Here is a 20,754-nt window from a genome sequence, read left to right as displayed (position 1 = left end):
CTCTCATCAAAATAAAAAGTTAGTTTTCACTGCCACACTGTCGTTGCTTTACGTGCTTCCTGATTGCAGTGGCAATTAGTCCATCCGTGGGCGCCTGACCGTCCGAGCAGTTTAGGTGACGATGTTGTACGGTAATACGTATAATAATAATTTGTGTTTATGGTCCTTTGCTGCGAAGCGTTGTCTCCTTTCAAGTTAAGGCGAGAGGTACCCAACAGATGGTCCTCTTGCGCTAATTTTTTGTGTGCACGCGGTGGTAAATATACGATCAATTTAACTACTTATTGCCGTATCAGTATGCCACCAAGATGTTGTGCTATCATCTGATAATTTTTTATGATGTTTTGTAGGGTTATTAACTAAATAATGAGGGAATTAATTTTTAGCTTCGACCCCGGTGAAAATATTCAGTATTCATCCGGTTAGGACGATATGTCGCCTTAAAATAGATTTTGATGTCGACTATCCGTTGCTCGTATGGTTTTAAAAAATTCGAAAAAAAAACGCCGTAGCACTAGCAAAAACAAAATTTTAAACCAAAATCCCGGGCGAACCTGACGTCACATCGAGATGAAACTCGCGCTATCCGTTTTCTTGTGCTCTCTGGTTTTGTTTTCTTGTATTTCCTTACGTTTTATCACGTGTTTTGGGCATTCTCATGTTTTCTTATGTTTTCTTAGCTTTCTTCTGGTCTATCACGCTTGCTTACGCGTTCTTATGCGTTCTTATGTTTTCTTATGCTGGTTCTCGATTCATTTGGCAAGATTCGCTCTGATGACAAGCTCCTTTCTGGTTAACAGTTTCTATAATTGACTACTCCGTGTAGCTAAATGGATGGATCTTCGGATTTTGAAAGATAGCCTACATCGAGCGCGGTTTGGATTTTGGATGGGTGACCACTCTGAGTTCAGGCTGCGAGTGCATGGCCCGCAAGGCTGCGTGCGACGTGGTTAGTCGGCATCAGCGCTGACCGTACCGAGTGGCGTGTACGTTTCTTCGACGCCTGGGCTTAAACGGATCCTCCATGGTTCAACTCGCTCGTCGCATCAGGATAAAGCACCCGCGCTCCATTCCTCATTCAACTACGGATACGGCCGAACGATACGGATCTTGTTGTCTATAGCGTTTAGTCTGCGGAGCTGTGTTTTATCATATGCCTTCTGTAGCGGAGTTTGGTAATGAGCGGGTGTTGTGTTCGGCCAGGTTTAAATTCCCATGCTGTGTATGCAAAACACAGCAGGTTTAATGGGTTACCTGCTACCGAGATGAAACTATAAACTATAAACTACTGAAATTGCTCTGTAGGAAGCGACATTACGATTGCAAGAATAATAACTAGGAAAGTGCACTCGCTTCTGGTGGGCACTGCATGACCGAAACGTAGCAGGAATACGAATGCATCATGAATTTATTAGTTAACTGCTGGTGCCAGTAACTTAGAATGAATTTTTATCTACCGCAGCAAAACTTGTTAGCGTAACATAAATTTACTGCTTTCTGCCGCTGCAAAAACAACGAAGTCTATAAAGAGGACACCAGACTGATCAGTTCCGCCAGCAAAGCCGACACCGCACGTCCTCATCAGCTGCATGTGACTCCACCGGCCGGATGCTGTGTGGTATTCTTGGGAAGAACCCGCAGCGTCGTCGTGCTGACGATCCACTCGTGGATGTGCTGGTGCGGCCGGAACAAGCACTGCACACACCCTGCGTCAGTCAGGGCGACGGCCCGCAACAACAGTCGGGAGGGCAGCAGGATTCCTGGGCTGTTGTTGGCCGGTATAATATAGTACGGCTCCACGGCACGCGGTCCTTCGCCGGTGGGCTGCGGGAGGCCGTACGGCGCCTCCGCGGGACCCTGGACGATGCGGCCATGATGCACCCACATCAAATGCTCGGGCAAATACCAGAGGATCTTCTCCGGTACGGGCAGCCGGATACTGCACTGCAGCGTGACGGCCTCGCCCTCGGTGGCGGTCACATGCGGAGCGTCGGGCGCCGCGAAGACGTCGGTGCGGCGCGTGATGTCAGGCAGCAGCAGGAAGCGCTGTAGAATGCGCTGCCGGCTCGAGAAGGGGTACAGGACGCACAGGACGGAGCCGCTCGAGCCCAGCGTCACGTTGCGGACGACGAGGAAGAGGGTGTGGTTGACGCGGCGGAAGGCGTACTTCTGTCCCGTGGTGTCCTCTTCCGGCAAGGGAAACGGCGCACCGGCTTCGAAGACGGTCCAGTCCTGGTGCCGCCAGGAGACGTCGCGCCAGTCGGCATCGGCCGGCACGCTGCAGTTAAACGCTGCGTCCTCCCCGAGGCGCGGGCGGAGCACCACGCTGTCCGTCACGATGTCACTCGGCGCCAGTCCGTGCAGGACGATGCGGTCGTCCTGGCGGTGGTGCAGCATCGCCTCCGCCACCATGTCGTCCACTAAGCGGTGAACCAGGTTAAATACTTTTAATTATAAAGGGAAGTGGCCCGGTAGATGGTACCAAATTCGTGTACGTGCACAAAAACTTTTGCTTTCGCGCACTCCTAAACACTTTTTAGTTATTGGGTTTATGACATTCTGTAGCCAGAAGATTTGTATACACTGGCGAGAAAACCTTTTGTGCGCGTAACATCCGCTTCGGGAGTTATGGCTGTTAGAAAATTCCAAAAAGTTTAACTGCATTCAGATGTACCAAAAGTCTCATTATGGACCGATCTTTCTCAGATTTTGCACGTAAATGCACATAACCACGAAGAACGTTTTTATACCGATCCACTGTCCTAGCATGTTTTTCAAATTTTAAAATGGGTTTCGAAAATTTTAAAATTTGAAAACACTTATTGGAAGTCTGGATCGGTGCAAAGACAATCTTCATGTTCCTGTGCATTTACGTGCAAAATTTGAGGGAGATAGGTTAATGAGACTTTTGGTACACCTAAACGTTTGTACAGAGGGTGAGCCACCCACATTGGCACACTGCATAAACTGATTTTTTAAAACTTCCTTTCGTCTACAACAACTTTTTCAAAAACATTACCCGATAGCCTGGGGTATTTTGTGCTTGATAAATTTATCTGAGCTTAGTAAAGGATGTCTTTCAAAATCCAGGAAGAAAAACCTGGAGCGGGGTAGTAAAACAGTGCGTTTCAAAACTGGAATGCCTTTCGCAAAACAAATTCCTAAAAATCCCCCTTTACCGATCAGTACATACGAAATGCATTAAAAGGTTAAAGAATCAATGCTCTTTAAGACAAGTGTAATTCGGTTTTGATCAAAGCCATGGTTGAGTTTTCCTGGACGTCGGCTCCCAAAACTAACCGGAAGTCCGGAAAACATCTGCCATTCTCTAATAAATTGTCCATTCGTCCTCACTTTCATAGAATATCTTCTACAAGCCTGTCTAAATAAATATTTGTTTATATCAAAGCGAAATCGGCATCGGCGGATTTTTTGCCACGACTTTACCCCTGCAAAAGCCAACCGCTTCATTGAAAGTGTAAATCCCCAATTTTTTGATACTTTTGTTTTTTTCCCTCGAGATCCTGAAAAAGGTTTTCACACAACTTTATACTTTTTCATATAGCCCTTAAAATCTTCTAAATTTAGAAACTAAATAAGACCAAAAAAGTTCTTGCTTCATTTAATAATAATTTAAAAACAAAAATACAAAGTGAAACGTTTTGTCTGCGTTTTTTCGCCAGTCGAGGACACTTGTGGTCACTTTATGTCACGTGTGCGCAAAATCTTCATGGAAAATTAGTTGTTTTCCGTTCACAGAGAGCTAAGGGAAAAAACTGCATCAGCGGATTTAACAGGACTTGAGTCCAGAAGTCGCAAATAGTTTCCTACCAAAAGTGTGCCAATGTGGGTGGCTCACCCTCTGTAAACATTTTGTAATTTTCTAACAGCCATAACTCCCGAGCCGAGTCACACCGACAGTTTGCTGATCAGCATCCTGCTGATCGACAACTAGCTGACGATTTGCTGCTGATGGACAAAATGTTGACCCGGCCGTTGGTTGAAACTACTGTACAAAATGCTGAACGACGGTTTGCTGCATACCGACAATTGGCTGACGACATTTGGTTGACTTCAAATACCCAGAAAATGTAAGAATCCTAAGAACCCTAAGAAACCTAAAGAAAAGCCTAATAACTTGAGAAGACTCAACAACCAACGTATGGAAGCGAACACTAAGTCATCGACACACATTTTTCGGCAAAAGGTCGTACAGTGTACAAGAGTTTAGCAGGAAAGCTTATCTTTGTATTCATACAATCTTACCGTCCAAAACGTAATTAATTTTGTTTTTTATGGATTCGTCAACGCGTGGTCAGAGTAAGTCGAGCTTGGTCTTAAAAAAATTCATATTTTTCAGAGGGAATCATCCTGATTTTTGATTTTTTTTTAAAACGTTCTGGTTAGAAAATTTTTCAAAGGGTTCTTAAGTATAGGAAACGTAAGGACAGTAATCGTACTAAGAATAGTTAACGGGATGTAATTGTTTGCAGCATGCCAATTTTATTGACAACTTTGAAAATTTGTTGTGCGCCTTTGGTTCGTCTGTTCTCGAAGTGCAAAGATTCATTATAAATCTTATAAATTGCACTTTTTAACATATAAGTTTTTAAAATGAAGCCTAAAAGTGCAAACGGGATATAGAATTTTATGTTGTATGTGCCCCAAAAAAACTGCGCTGAAGCACCCAATGGGGCAACTTCAAGTTTGCTGTTTCTAAATATAACGTATAATTATTTTACATATTGGATTTATTTTGAAAAAGTCTTGTGTAAAAAACAGTAAAGATATAAATTTTTAAACATTAAACTAATTCCCCTAACTGAGAAAACCACTGATCGTTGGAATTCGAATGGCTCAATTCCAAAACCAAAAAAACCCAGTATGTAAAATAATTTTGTCTTTCCAAAGGTACCAAGAACAGCCAATTCCATTGCGGCAATGGATTATAAGGCGCGTAGAACTGTCCGAACTTTAATTCTAGTAAATATGGGTTTTTGTTTTTCGAAAATGGTCCTCTGCATCGGCGCAGAAAAGTAAACATACCACCACGCTACCTGCAGGCTGCATAAAGCGTTCATCAAATCGCAGTCTGCGCGCGGTAGCAGCGCAACGCAGACACGCAGCCCGCGTGCGGTTGTTTGCAGTTCGGTTTGAGAGGAGATGGCAGTTAAGTGAATCGAACGTACTGCTGGACCCGAGCGTCGTTTTAGACCCACGGTACCTTTTGATCTTTTACACAGTTGTGCTTTTATTTGGATCTTCGACTTTCGAAAAAACATCCATTTTAAAGAGCATTTTTTTCTACCTGGGAAACTGTAGCTATTGTAACTCCTCTGAAAATGAAGGCAAAACAATTACCTCGCCTTAATTAATTTTTACTACTTTGAAACACAGTGTGTGAAAAGTACATGTACAATTCTGTAACCATGGATGTACATGTTTGTAAGTACGAGTAAGTATTGTGCTTAAGTAAGACTTTTAAAGTACCCTTGGCGAACGATAGAACAGAAAAAAGAAAAATCAGAAAAATTGTAGAACAACTCATTTACCAGATTTCCAAGTTTTTGAGACAGGTCTAAACCTGGTGTGTCGAATTCCCGAAACTTGTTACCGAGTGGCTCTATAATTTTCTGATGGTGGAACTGGATTCTGAATCAGCGCACCTCATTTGACTAGAATCAGTGGTTGGAACCCGAAAAACAGCATTTCTCCCTGGGGCGCTATTGCGACCGCCGGAGGTGGCGGTACCGTGTGGAGCGCTGCACTCCTCAGAGGCGACATTTTATTTTTCAAGGTTTGATAATTTTTTTAGATCGCAAAAATTCGCTGATTCCGAATCTGCAATCGGTTTATTCAAAAAACCGATTGGCGTGTGGGGTGTTGTCTAAAAAGCCCCTGGGGCCCAAGGGTACTTTAAAGGTCGGTGTTTGTGATCATACCCAACGCCATGCCAGGTTTGATTTTCTCATTTTCTCAGTCTTTGCAGCGTTCGCCAAGGGTACTTTCAAGGTCAATCTTCATAAGCTTGCCCATCGACATGCCGGGTTTGATTTTCCTATATTCGCAGCCTTCGCACCGTTCGGCAAGGGTACTTCAAAGATCAGTGTTTGTGATCATACCCAACGACATGCCAAGTTTGATTTTCTCATTTAGTCTTCGCAGCGTTCGACAAGGGTACATTCAAGGTCAATCTTCATAAACTTGCCCATCGACAAGCCGTGTTTGATTTTCCAGTATTCGCATCCTTCGCACCGTTCGCCAAGGATACTTTAAATGTCAGTCTTTGTGAGCATGCCCAACGACATGCCGGGTTTGATTTTCCTATATGCGCAGCCTTCGCAGCGTTTGCCAGGGATAATTTAAAATTTAATCTTCGTAGGCATACCCAACGACATACCGGTGTTGATTTCCCTATATTCGCAGCCTTCGCAGCGTTCGCCAAGGATACTTTAAAAGTCACTCTTTGTTAGCATAGCCAACGACATGCTGTGTTTGATTTTCCCATATTCGCAGCCTTCGCACCGTTCGCAAAGGGTACTGTAAAGGTCAGCGTTTGTGACCATACCCAACGACATTCGAAGTTTGATTCTCTTATTTTCTCAGTCTTTGCAGCGTTCACCAAAGGTACTTTTAAGGTCAATCTTCGTAAGCTTACCTAACGACATGGAGGGTTGGATCTCATCTATATTCGCAGCCTTCGCAGCGTTCGCCAAGGATACTTTAAAAGTCAATATTTGTAAGCATACCCAACGACATGCCGTGTTTGATTTTCCCATTTTCGCAGTCTTCGCATGTTCGCCAAGGGTACTGTAAAGGCCAGTGTTTGTGGTCATACCCAACGACATGCCAAGTTTGATTATCTAATTACTTTCTCAGTCTTTGCAGCATTCGCCAAGGGTACTTTTAAGGTAGATCTTCATAAGATTACCCAACGACATGCCGGATTTGATTTCCCTATATTCCCAGCCTTCGCAGCGTTCGCCAAGGGTACTTTAAAGGTCAGTCTTCGTAAGCATACCCAACGACATGCCGGGTCTGATTTTCCTATATTCGCAGTATTCGCAGCGTTCGCCAAGGGTACTTTGTAGGTCAGAGTTTATGAACAAACCCAACGACATGCCGAGTTTGATTTTGCTATATTCGCTGCCTTCGCACCGTTCGCCGAGGGTACTTTAAAGGTCAGTCTTCGTAAGCATACCCAACGACATGCCGGGTCTGATTTTCCTATATTCGCAGTATTCGCAGCGTTCGCCAAGGGTACTTTGTAGGTCAGAGTTTATGAACAAACCCAACGACATGCCGAGTTTGATTTTGCTATATTCGCTGCCTTCGCACCGTTCGCCAAGGGTACTTTGTAGGTCAATCTTCATAAGCTTACCCAACGACACGATGGGTTTGATTTTCCCATATTCGCAGCCTTCGCACCGTTCGCCAAGGATACTTTAAAAGTCACTCTTTGTTAGCATAGCCAACGACATGCTGTGTTTGATTTTCCCATATTCGCAGCCTTCGCAGCGTTCGCCAACGTACTTTAAAGGTCAGAGTTTATGAACAAACCCAACGACATGCCGAGTTTGATTTTGCTATATTCGCTGCCTTCGCACCGTTCGCCGAGGGTACTTTAAAGGTCAGCCTTTGTAGGCATACCCAACGATATGCCGGATTTAATTTCCCATATTCGGAAACGTACTACTTGGAAACCTCACACTCGTAGCAGTAAATAAAAAACGTTTCTACACAGTAAGCAAGAGCATATAATATACCGACTTTACAACGATGAATTTTTGGATAAATAGATACTTGGTTTTTATGTGCAATATTGCGTTATACAAAAGTATAGTAGATGATAATAATTAAGTAAACAGTACATCACGAACGAAAAATTTGAGCAGTACTTCATCTATTGCGGTTACTTTCGAATCGATGACGTGAAACTGTATCCCAGAATACTATACGCAAGCAACCAGCATTAAGGGATTTGGCCCGGTACATAGTACGAAATTCGGATACATCCACGGCAACTTTCGCTGTCGCGCACTCCTAAACACTTTTTTGCATTGCTTTATGCCATTTTGTAGCCAAAGGATTTGTATACGTAGGCGTGAAATCCGTTTGCGCGTGCAACATCCGGTTCGTAATTATTAATGAAATAAAATTCCAAAAATTTAAACGCGCGGAGGTGTACCAAAAGTCTCATTATGAACCGATGCTCTTCAAATTACGCGCGCAATGTTGCGCGCGCAAACGGATTAAACGCCTGCGTATACAAATTCTTTGGCTACAAAATGGCATAAAGCAATGCAAAAAAGTGTTTAGGAGTGCGCGACAGCGAAAGTTGCCGTGGATGTATACGAACTAGGGGCTATGTACCGGGCCAAATCCCTTAAGCAATAAACGGGAAGGTAAATAGTACGTACATGAGGAATTTAAAGAACCACGCAATGTGCATAGTGAAAATCATCTCAATTGTGATTGGTCCCTGAAGTAGGTGGTCACAAATGAACCGGCCCCGCCGATCTGGGCACAGCTGTTTATGGCATTCGTAGTCATGGATAAAACAGTATTAGAGTACGGTATATCAGTAATGCTGCCTTCTATTGCTAATTGAGTTTTCATTAAGTTGAACGTATTTAAGTACCAGAATTGAACAGTTATTGTATCCTGGATACGTTGTAATCTTGTAACCTTAACATGAACTTGGCGAACCTGGCGAATACGCGCGAATGCTAAAAATGTAGGTGGGATCTTAATATTATATAGAAGTGATAACAACGTACGCACTAAAACTACCAAGTACTGCACCAAGTAATAATTTAAGAGCGTATACCAAAATCTAAGTATCAGCACCAATCAGCAATGATTTTTAAAATAATTTAAGTAGAAAATTGTTACCAGGAAAGCGAAAAAAATACAAAATTGAACGAGTATACAAACTGTAATCTAACCGTAAATCTGAGCCCCACTGCATGTGCACTTTTACGCTACGTACACGTACTATCGTACGGTGATCGTATAAATGAATATTATTGGTAAATAACAATTAGTTATATGAATACTGATTATCTGTGCCAGGACTTCGGCCCCTGTCCTTTGAGGCAAAGGATCTCGGCTTCTACTTCACCAATTTTGTTGCTTTAAAGTACATCAAAATTCTCTAGGTGTAGCGGTGGATCCAAAATTGTTGACTTTTTGCCAAAATCATTTGTCTAGGTCCAGTGGTCAATCATAAGCTTGTTACCATGGACGCGATAAGAAATGCACACTGTTCTAACACAACTTTACCTAGAACAGTAGAAATATATCTGAGCTGCTACTTAACAATAATTAAGTGCGAGTACAGTACAAAGTAAAAAATTCATGTAACTTAACACGTTAGTCATAATCACGTTAGTCATCATTGCAAATCATGTACTTTATGTACAAGTAAACAGTCCGTGTTTGATTAAAATATGTAAAGTGTATCATAATGTTACTAAACATACGTACGGGTTTATTAATATTATTATTATGACAGTCTGTAAGCGACCGCAAAGCAACACATCCTTGGAATTGCTTATTTTTTAATAGTCATCGGCCAATATTCATCCGTGCTGGGCTTGTAAAAGAATTCATTTGTACGACCAAAGCGCATGAGCGGTATAAATATGAGCAACCACCAAAACTCTCAATGTCGTACGTAACCTACAATGCTGGGGTTTGCCATCGGCGTCATTACATTGATTACAATAATGTGTCCAGCCGACTGCAGTACTCGTACAGATACAAGTATATAATATTGGTACTAAATATATCCCACATAGTTTTCCCATATTCGCAGCGTTCGCAGTGTTCGCCAAGGGCACAACAGGGGTCAGCTGCATTGCATCACAAATTCAGTATGATTAATATTGCATAATATTCAAATTCAATTCGACTAATTAATCATAGCAATACACATTTTTGTGTATTAAAAGTGGCAGTGGTGTGGCTACGCAAAAATACGTACGCTTGGCCATAGGGGTTACTGATCTCATATGGAGCCGAAAAGCGAATTGTACAACTTGTCGGTCAACGAGTTGTGTCATTCAGCAATATGTCGGTCAGCAGTCAGCCTAATTGTCGGTCGGTGAATTGACGTGCAACCACAACACGTTTCTATTTTAAAATCGGCATTCCCAAGGCCTCAAGGAGCTGTCTCGCAGCGCACGACCACTACTGGTGCAACGACAAGCCGACGCCTGTGCTTTTTTTTTAAAAACATCACTTTTTTAAAGTTGTACAGTGGATTTTACAGTTTCTCATGATCATTTTACAATTTCAACTCGCCAAAATCTTGCTGTGGTCTGGAAACACGCATAATGCGTGATAATTCGGAGCACAGTTAGGACATTGGGCCCATAAATGAGGCTGTGGTGCAGCGCGGTTTGTTGGCCTGCCTTAACACAACGGCTGGGGTACGTACTACGTACGAGTTGCCGAATGTCCCCACCAACTGCTATACTTTTACTCACATTCGTCGGTCGAGCTGAACATGAACTTTTCAGATTTAAATAAATTTTATATGGATAAATTGATCGAACGGCGATCAGTTTCACGGCGATTTTTCCGAGTTTATTTTTTAATTTATCAAGTTATTTCCGAATTTACTTTAATTTTCAAAATCGAACAGTTAATTTAAGTAATCGACCCTCCGAGTCTGCGGCAGGTTGGTAGAAATTAAGCAGATATACCAAAAGTCAACAAACAGAGTGGCTGAGGCAATTTGTGGATACGATCGCACGCATCGCATTTTGAATAATTAATAATTAACAATTAATTAAAAAATAATTATTATTAATGATAGTCGATCGATATTATTATCGCACTACAGTAGCCAATTCCTTTATTCATCCAGACATATTATTATCACGCATTCAGGCTACTGGAAATTAATGCTGCGTTTTGGGGAAATGTTATACCTTTTTTGTAGTCTGATTTTATGATAAAATTTAAAGATGATAATGATAAAGATTTTCCCTCAATCTAAAATTCCCAGAAAAGTTCCCTTTTTTCCGAGCTCGGAATTCTGAGAGAAAGAGCTGCGTTGCGCTCGCCACGCCAAGCGGCGGCGGCGTTTTCCTGCGAAATAAACCAGAATTTCCATGACAAAATAATAAATAATTTTTCGATCATTATTATTTTCGACATACCGGCCTGGTAATACGGTAATTGTAAAAATTAGAAATCTCGAATTGGACAACTAAATTAACACGACGACAAATGCGTAGGGCTGTATTTTCGCCTGAAACCCGGCGCAGTTGCGCAATCGGAGAGCCTGTTTTCAGGGAACGTGTTCCGAGCAGAACAACGATCCCACAGCTCGCCGCAACCCAGGAGAAAGCCTATTTTCCCTGTGGATAATGGCGCAGTACTCACGGTTAACGGCCGTCGGCTGGTGAAGGGAACATCCGTTGGAGCAGTGAAGCTGCAGCAGAAGAAGAAGCGTCAACCAGCCGAGGCGTCTTGGTGATAGACAAATAGTGCCCCTTTCCCAGCACGGAAACATCGTAGCGGCGGCCGACTGAATGACGCTACTTGGATGATAATGATTAGGTTCCAATAAAACAGCAGAGAGACTAAACTACAGTAAATAAAGGCTCAATAATTAAATTAGAATATTCAGCTTGTTTTCAGCAGTTGACAAGCCCAAAACAAGCATATGTGGGTTTATCAGGCGTGCAGCTGGTGGAAATTGCATGCGCAAGAAGAAAGGTCCCGTGGCGCAGTGAGCCGACCACCTGGGCGGCCGTCCCATCCGCAAAAGCCTGCAGACGGCCCACCACCCACCTGTGAGCAAAGGAGCGGCTCACGTACAGCGATAAAGTCTTTCAAAGGATTTCAACGTATTGCGCCGTGGTGCAGTGGTGCTGCCTAGTCCTGCGCGGATATAACGACGTAGCCGGGCTTCGATTCCCCCATCGGTGCCTTATTCCGTCGTTTCTCGGTTTGCAGCGGATAGCGCCCTCGCCGGCGCCCTGGTTTTACACCGTACATGGCGCTGCACGATGATCAAGTAATAATTCTGACACTCGCTAGAAAAAAATACAGAGACAATTTTTTCTGTAACCAGATGATGATGATTCGCCGGATGACAAACATTCCACCATCCAACATTGTCCATCCAGGTTCGCGAAGCCGTTGTTTCACCCCAAAATACCCACATAAGAAGATTCTCAACGACATCGCCATGTCCTGCGCATAGCGGCTACTGCTTCCGTGATCACCGCAAAAATTCCACCGGCCAACGGGGCCGCCTCCGGGTACGTTACTGCACACCGCCGGCTGGGGGGGGCGGACGCAGGAAGGAGAAGTTGGTGCGGCATCGGTGCAGCTCCTAATGACCACCATGAATGTAGTGGATGGCGAGAGTTGTCGTCATTCCCTCAAGACAGAAGTCATATGCCTCCCAGCCAGATCTGTACCGAGAACCAGGCGTATTGGACGTGCAATGTACGCTTCATCTCCTGCCAGTTTGTAACGGCGGCGTACCCAATGTTTTTATTTATTTCATTCAATGAATCGAACGATTAGAAATTATTGGCCTATTTCAGATTGCACTTCTGTGTTCCCTCGGCTCCGGTATCATGTGGAACCTTCGGTTCCGGGTTGTTTTACGTCCATTCGCGACGTTAGCAGCTGTAACCTAGCGTCGTGCGGTGACGCGTAAAAACTAGCTGTCTTACGTGGATGCTTGCAACGGCTCAGACTCATGAGTGAATGACAGGCCAGCGTATGCTGCTTATGGATCTTTTTTGAGCACTCAGACCGTCGACCGTTAGCAGGGTGGTCACGCTCTCGCGCGCATTCGACTCGATTAATTTTTTCGTTACTGTGCGCGGCCAAAGTGTAACCGCACAATGATCCGAACCAGTTTTCATCCTGCCAACGTACTGCTTATCTGGCGCCGTTCTATTCTATATAAGGTGCCTCTACCGTGTGCAATCTGAAATTCGTTTTCGTAATACTTGAGTTTGTGATTGGGCGACAGCGGCGGTCCATTGGTCAATCGGCGGAGTGATGGGGATTATTTCTATCCGGATGGTGTAAGCGCAGATTCGATCTTCTAAGACTCTAGAGTATCGCAGGGATCATAGGGATCACAGGGCGCGAACGAATACTGGTATCGAATCGTTCTATGGTGTTGTGCTCCCTAAATTCATGTTGATTTGCTCCCGGCACTGGTCCATGTCCAATTTTTACGCAAAGACACATGCAACTAAATTTACTCGTCTGCAGCACACCAACATACACTGTATGGGACGATATACACGCTTGTACTTTTCGAAGATTGACAACCAGACAGTGATTTTACGAATCTAACTTGGAAAAAAAGCATGTGCGTTTCGTAATTAGTTCCTCTTGGCTGTGGACTATAAATCTTTTCGCGGCGCAACAAAACTCGATGAATTTATGGGATGTATAGAACGCGTATATTTTTTTGGCTCCCTTTCCTTGGCTAGCCGCAAGACTAATTCACATCACTCTTAGGCAACGCTTCTGCCTATTCCCTGACACCCTTCGCACCCGTTTACGTAGAAAATCGAGCAGGATCGGCGACGTTTTCCGTAACAGAATCTGTAGTGGAAGCTCACTCGCCGGCTGCAGTATATGACGCCATTTTTTACTTCCTATTTTTGAATTTTCTCTTTATTTATGACGTCGTTCCTACTTCCTTCTATGACGTCATTTACGACTTTCGTAACAGACAAGACAGAAAGCTTTTAATTTTGCTTGACATACAGTGAAAAGACCTTCGCTGCTGTCCGTTATATTTAAACAGCCTTCGAGAACTAAAACACCTAATTACGCTAAGACGTTTGGCAGAGCACTAGCAGGACTTTGTCACGGGTCTGACATCGCTACCGTTTGTCGACGGTTTTTCGGCGACGAAATGGCCAGCCATCATTTTCTGCACTGCCTAAATCCGCTGCAACGAGCGGGCTTGCCCGCAGGAACGAACTTCACCACTGGGCCTTGTTCGGCTTGTTGCTGCATTTGGCTGGCGTCTTCCACCGAGGTAAACAAAAATTCAGTTGAAGCTATGGGTACCGTGGGTTTCGTGGAACTGGTAGAGTCAAAAGCATCAGGTTTTTCGGGGTCCGATGGGACTGCACTCGGTCTGGTCTCTCTGCTCTCCGTCGTCACGGAGAACGACGATGGTGCGGGAGTGTTGTTGATAGATTCGACGGTTGTAGTCGCGGCGGAAGCTGCAACGGCGAAGAGTCAGATTTATGCAGTGTCGTTTGCGATGTGTTAAATTGAAGAATTGTTATTACTGTACACGCATGTACTGTACAATGGGCGACAAAATTTACTTTACGCCGGACCGCTATCCGCTGTCGGCCTACAGCGCATACGATGAACGAGCGCCGCATATCCGTCGCTATAGCCGCCTATCTGAGCCGTAAGCGCGGCAATCGTGTTCTCTCTGTTCTCTGTCTAAAGCTAAAGCCGCAAAACCGGTTCCGAGGTTAAGTAAATTTTGTCGTCCAATTTTATTTGACCGACATACCAAAAGTCGTGGGTGCCGTCGTATCGGAAGCCGGACATTGGCCCTGTGTGTACACTGCCTGCCTGCTGGTGGGCACGTTACACTGGAAACGCTTGTAAATCCTGGCTACATCCAGCGGACTCAGATTCTCATTTTGTCCCATCTTTGATCCCTTGACTTTTGGTAGGAGAGTAGGGAAGTTGGAATCGATAGCGAAGGCTTTCTCTCATAATGCAGAACCGACTGGTAATCGTAGGAAAGACCGTATGTTACTCCGGTGCGCTTCGCAAATTGCGCTTTGTCCGCTACAAAGAGTGCCACCGCGCAACTAGCTTCTGGATGTACATATTGCAACAGCAGCCGGTTAAACTGCTGTTCTAGTGGGATGGTTAATCCACCGTACCACGATGTAACGGCTGTTAAGGCTAACTGACAATCAAAAGGCTGGCACGGTCAGCAGCGATGCTGACCGGAAGCAAGGTGGCAATTACACAACTACTGTGTGGGAGATGAGACGATTCATCTCGAAGTGTTTACAAACAACAACGCAAGACATGGCAGTCACGGCAAGATTCTTATTAGCAAGTACACAGGGCAAGAAGGCAAAAAGCAAGGTTAGCTAGCTGGCAAGAAGCAAATCCAAGAATGATTCTAGTGCGCAAAAGTAAAAGTTAAGAGCATCGAGATTGTAGCGGTAAAGCGGTAAGACAATGAGATGCTGATTCACATGATCTTAATAAGGAAGACAAGGAACGAATGAACCAATAACTGATGTAGAAAAGCAATTAACAATCCAAACTGGCGGTACTAAGATTTTCTATCGTTACATCCCGGACGGTAGCGATGAGATATACGTGTCTCATCAAGAAAGTAAAAACGAAAAAAAAATCAGAGAATAACGCTGAGGCTAATACTGTACGGCGTGGTGGATCCCAAGTTTAATCTTCCACGCGAAGGTTAATTTTCAAGCAGACGATCGGGATTCTGCGATCGTTTTCCGGAATGATGCTCAGTGGGTGCGCCGGTCGGAATCGCGCATACGGTTCATTCGCTGACGGAGCTGATCCAATTCCTGTCGTAGGTCATAGATTTCTTTATCTTTGTCCCGGACGGTAGGTGAATGATACTGGTTAATTTCTTCGTCGGTATATCCTTCAACGCCAAATGCTGTCATAATTGAAGCAACATCGCGGTTAATATGCTTTCCAACGGCAACTTCGGGTAATTCCACAAACGGCAACGTCTGGTCTCCGTTGTCTCCAATTGCGTAGAACAGCTGGTCATCTTCGAGTAACTGTGCTCTAATCTTTGCGGCACGGCTTTCGGCGGTGTAGCTGCCGTCCCATTTTATCTGACCACGGTAAAAGGGAAAGTCGGTGGTGAAGAAGCGGTACGGGTTGAAGTAGCGCGGGTATTGTTCAACTTGCTCGAATCCATGACGTTGTGGGGTTTTAATGTAGCGGTATACGAATCCACATCGGTGTTCGTATCGCCATGTTCCGTCGTCTCCGGGATAGCGGATCCACGGTGATAGCGCAAATCTGTCAAAACGCCAGGACTGAAAATAATGTGGACTTAACACGCTGCTCATGGGAACAGGAAAGGAGGAGAATTTGTCTTCATCGGCATGGTCAACATTGAGGCGAAGGCGCTCTAGGAAGGTGTATGTGTTGCATAACACCTGGTTCTGTGCGATTTTAATGTCACGTTCATACGGATCTGCTGTGTCTTTGATGATGTCCGATCCATTCTCAATGGCTGTATTGATGTTTTCCATATGTGCGCGGTAGTCATGATGCGGAGTTTTAATTTTGAATCCAATGAAAGGATTTCTGCCTTGTCGTCGAACGTGGTGAGCTTCTTGGCGCGGTCCAGGGTTAACATACTGGATCTGGTCATCTGGGGGATCTTGTGGGCTTTGTTCGCGCTGTCGGCGTTGTCGAGGCATAGCGTTCTGATAATTTCCGCGACTTCCTCTTCGTGATCCACGGCCACGGTAGCCGGTATACTGAAGGCTCTGACCGGTGTACTGTAGTTCATCTGCATCTTCAGGTGTGTCCAGGAGCGGTGCACGCGGCGTCGCCAATTGAATGTCTGCCGGTTTACGTAGAGCGGCAGCATAGTCGGGCTGCACGATAATCTTGTCCGATGGTGCTGCGCTGTTTGTCGGGGCGGGTTGCTGCTGCGGACGGCTGCTGTCAGCTTGCGATGCGTTAATATCTTCCATGGGAATGTCCATTTCTGCAGTCGCATCTACAATGCGGTTAATATAGTAAATCTGCAGTGTACAGAGGCAAGCGCATCCAACGAGTATAATTTATTTGTACACTTTTGACGTAAGCAGATTACTTTGCGCTAGCATGCGCTAGATTACTAAGCGCTAGTTGCATCTAAAATGCGGTTAATGTTAAATCTGCAAGTGTACATAGGGCTAGCGCGTCCAACGAGCATAATGTATTTGTACACTTTTAACGTGAGCAGATTACTTAGCGCTAGCGTTATGAGTGTGCCGGGATCTTAATTTTTGGACGTAGTCGTTTCGACTATTCTGTACATCAGCGTCGTACTGTCTATAAGATTTTAATTTTGAAATGTGTACTGTATCCGTTGATCTTCGCTTTGACGTTGGGTGATCGTATTTAATCTGCACATTGCCGTTCTCTAATATTTGTGTGATAATGTACGGCCCTTTAAATTTATTCGTTAATTTCTCAGTACGACCAACTACTCGTACTTCATCTTTGATATACACCGAGCCAACTTTAAAGGTAATATCCACTTTCTTGTGGTCATAATTTTGGCTGTTCTTCTCATGAGTAATATCCGTTAATATTTTCGAGAATTCCAAAGCGTGTTGCCATTTTTGACGCATATCCTCTTTGTACTGTTTAATAGTAATTTCGGTAGAGGTTGCTGATGTAAAATTTTGATATACAGTATCAATTGGTAATCTCGATTCAACACCAAAGAGTAGATAATGTGGAGTTTGCTGCGTAGTTGAATGTTTAGTATTGTTGTACGCATAGGTAATATACGGTAGATAATGTGCCCAATTGTTCTGTTCGGCATTAATATACATAGTTAGTTTTTCTGCTAAGAATCTCATAAAACGCTCAGCTAAGGTATTGGACTGCGGGTGAAATGCAGTAGTGTACTGGTGGTCAATCTGCATAATTTCGTTAATTTTCCGGTTAATATTACTGGTGTATGCAACTCCTCGATCTGAAGTGATATGCAGCGGTGGCCCGTAAGGTAATATAATGTTGTTAACTAAAAATTGGGCGGTTTCGTCTTTACCGGTTGACTGTACGGTTTTTGTGACTACGAAACGTGATACGTTTTCCACTGCTACTATAATGTACTTGTAACCTTCGGGCGATGCGTGGAACGGACCTACGTGGTCGAACGACCAAGACTCTAAAAGTCCGAACTGCTTAATTTGTTGCAAATAACCACTGGGTGGAATGTTTATGCTGTGTCGCTGTTGGCACGCTGTGCACGCATCACAATAATTTTTCACGTAGTGCAACATACGGGGCCAGTAAAAACGGGATGACAGTGTATTCCATGTGCGGGCAAACCCTACATGTGCGGAAACCGGGGAGTCATGGCACTCATACAGTATCTCTGCACGCATACTGTTAGGGATACAAATCAAAAAATGCTGTCGCCCTTTGCGATATCTTAGCTTGTGCAACACACCGTGTACTATGCGGAAGTTGTCAGCTAATTTCTGCATACGCTTCGGAGCTTGACTGTACTCTGTAGTATCTGAAAGTAATGTTTTAATTTTTGAGATAAAATCGTCGGCTGATTGTTCTGACACTAATCGAGCGTGCGCCGGTTCTGACCATGTACTGTACAATGGAATGTCACAATCGTAGGTATCATCTGCTGGTTCGTGGGGATTGCGGCTAAGCAGGTCGGCGTCTTGGTGGAGACGTCCTTTACGATACTGTATCTTAAAATCATATTCTTGTAGAAGTAGTGACCATCTATTTAACCTTCCTTGAGGTTCTTTTAGGTTGAGCAAGTACTGTAGATCTGAATGGTCTGATATTACTACGAAGTGTTTGCCTGCTAAATAATGTTTGAATTTTTTAATGGCAAAAACAATGGCATATAATTCTTTTTCAGAAACTGGATAATTTGCTTGATGTTTATCTAGCATTTTAGACGCATAGGCGACGGTGTGCCAACCGTCTGGATGTTCCTGTTCTAATATAGCACCGACTCCGACGCCGGAGGCGTCCGTTTTGATTTGTGTATTTAATTTGTGGTCGAACGGCTTCAAAACTGGAGCACGGCTCAAACATTCTTTTAACTGGTCAAAAGCTTGTTGTTCTTTTGGTGTCCATATGAAAGAAACATTTTTCCGTGTAAGATGTAGAAGCGGTGCGGATAATGTAGAGAAATTGTCAATGAATTGACGATAGTAACTCAGTGCACCTATAAACGATTTAATCTCTTTCGGTGTTTTTGGTGTTTGAAATGCGGAAATAGCGCTGATTTTAGCTGGATCCGGTTGTATGCCGGTGCTACTGATAATATGCCCTAAGAACTTAATCTGTGGGAAACCGATCTCACATTTTGTAGGGGAGATTGTGAAACCTGCTGTGCTTACAGCGTCTAATACTTTTTCTAACAACTTGCAATGTTCGGTAAAAGTTGCTCCGCCTACTAAAACATCATCTATGTAACAGATGACTCCGTGCCATTTTAAATGGCTTAATATGGAGTCCATAGCTCTTTGGAATGTGGCGGGACCACCGCACAATCCAAAGGGCATTCTTAAAAACTCAAATTGACCGTCCATGGTCACAAAAGATGTTTTCGGTATGTCTTTCGGAGCCATTCTGATTTGCCAAAAACCCCATTAAAATCAAGACTTGAAAAATATTTAGAATTTCCAAAACATGATATTGCGTCATCAATTCTTGGAAGGGGCCATAAAGGTCTGCTAGTCACAGCATTTAAACCTCGCAAGTCACAACAGAATCTGGGCGGCTTCGTCGACCCTTTACGTTTTACAAGTAACACTGGGCATGCCCAAGGAGATGTGGATGGGCGAATGACGTTTTGATCTAACATTTCCTGTACTTGCGAATTGATTTGTATTCTTTGTGCATAGGACACGCGGTAAGGAAGTTTTTTCACTGGCTGATTTCTTCCTGTGTCGATCTCGTGCATAATGTTGCCACAATCACCGAGCGGCCTGTCCTTACAAGGAAACACTTTTTGATATTTCACAAATAATCTGACTAATATATTTCGCTCTTCCGTAGATAATCCTGAATGAAACTTCATTGTTTTAATGTGTTGCATCAACTCATCTTTATCTATGCCGGGAATATCTGACGATTCTAATTTTGTTATCGGCACTTCTGCTACTGCATCTACGGGTTCCATATGACCAATAAGTACACCTCGTTTGAGTTTAATATCTTTATCAGAAAAGTTAGTTATTAGTATGTTAATTTTTCCGTTCTCTGAGCGTACTACACTATTTGGAACTGCTACAAGATGACTATGTAATAGTAATTTGTTTCCCAATACGAGTACGTCTCCGTTGTAAATGTTAGGCGCTGAAAGTGTCAATATCATGCCGTGCTTTGCTGGCAACACTGTGGTAGATGCTAGTTTTATGCCGGCTCGATCCCATGTGATGTCATTCACTGGTTCTGGTGAGCAAAGCATTTCCGTGTCCAGCGGTGGCGGCCATGGTGGCACGCGAGGCAGTGCCGGTGAGTCTGACCTTTTGTGTGCGCCGGTGTGCGAGTCCGTCACAGTAGACTGCAGCGGAGCTGCATGCGACTGCGCGAACTGAGTGGTGCAAACCGCCTCCTCAGCCAACGAGCTTGAAGGAGGGTTAGGTTGCACTGGGGGCATGATGTGCGCCGGTGGCACGACAAGAGTGAGTGCCATGGGCAATGGGGAAGCGACGTGCGCCGGTGACGGCGTGGGAGAGTCTGTACTGTGTACTGTACTCGTATTATCGTCATGTTCCTCCGCAAATAACGATAATGGTGTATTGGTTGCGGTAGACATATTCGATACACATACTTCACAAGGTACTGTATGCACGACTGATTCGCTAATAATGTTTTCGGCATCGTTTTCTTTAATAGAATTAATGTGCAAGCGGTGACGGTGTGCTTTCTTGAGGTGCTGGTGATATTGTTGTACGAAGTTTGTACGCGGTATGAAAGTGTCAGCGAACATCATGTCCTGTACATCGGAAA

The 20,754-nt window shown here is 44.1% G+C and overlaps 2 protein-coding genes across 2 annotated transcripts; both read right to left on the bottom strand.

Annotated features, from left to right (window-relative positions):
* Positions 1-1,496: 1,496 nt before the first annotated feature.
* LOC129600727 (uncharacterized) lies at positions 1,497-11,625 on the bottom strand. Its single transcript, XM_055499290.1, has 2 exons — positions 11,398-11,625; positions 1,497-2,420 (listed from the first exon to the last, which is right to left on the bottom strand). The coding sequence occupies exons 1-2, from the start codon at positions 11,525-11,527 to the stop codon at positions 1,582-1,584; spliced, it is 969 nt and encodes a 322-aa protein (XP_055355265.1). The 5' UTR covers positions 11,528-11,625; the 3' UTR covers positions 1,497-1,581.
* A 2,223-nt stretch (positions 11,626-13,848) lies between these two features.
* LOC129600732 (uncharacterized) lies at positions 13,849-14,776 on the bottom strand. Its single transcript, XM_055499295.1, has 2 exons — positions 14,534-14,776; positions 13,849-14,228 (listed from the first exon to the last, which is right to left on the bottom strand). The coding sequence occupies exons 1-2, from the start codon at positions 14,673-14,675 to the stop codon at positions 13,924-13,926; spliced, it is 447 nt and encodes a 148-aa protein (XP_055355270.1). The 5' UTR covers positions 14,676-14,776; the 3' UTR covers positions 13,849-13,923.
* Positions 14,777-20,754: the final 5,978 nt, after the last annotated feature.

Source organism: Paramacrobiotus metropolitanus, unplaced genomic scaffold (genome assembly GCF_019649055.1).
Source record: "Paramacrobiotus metropolitanus isolate TYO unplaced genomic scaffold, Prichtersi_v1.0 Parri_scaffold0000191, whole genome shotgun sequence".
NCBI classification, from domain to species: Eukaryota; Metazoa; Tardigrada; class Eutardigrada; order Parachela; family Macrobiotidae; genus Paramacrobiotus; species Paramacrobiotus metropolitanus.
The sequence above is the reverse complement of the archived record's forward strand: the minus strand, read 5'-3'. Positions and strand labels throughout refer to the sequence as shown.

Excerpts from the sequence above, each read along its gene's own strand:
- LOC129600732 (XM_055499295.1), bottom strand. The coding sequence starts at position 14,675 with ATGGGACAAAATGAGAATCTGAGTCCGCTGGATGTAGCCAGGATTTAC. Across the intron at positions 14,229-14,533 it reads GACGGCACCCACGACTTTTG|CTTCCGCCGCGACTACAACC; the intron begins GTATGTCGGTCA and ends TCGCCGTTGCAG.
- LOC129600727 (XM_055499290.1), bottom strand. The coding sequence starts at position 11,527 with ATGTTTCCGTGCTGGGAAAGGGGCACTATTTGTCTATCACCAAGACGC. Across the intron at positions 2,421-11,397 it reads CCAGCCGACGGCCGTTAACC|TGGACGACATGGTGGCGGAG; the intron begins GTGAGTACTGCG and ends TTCACCGCTTAG.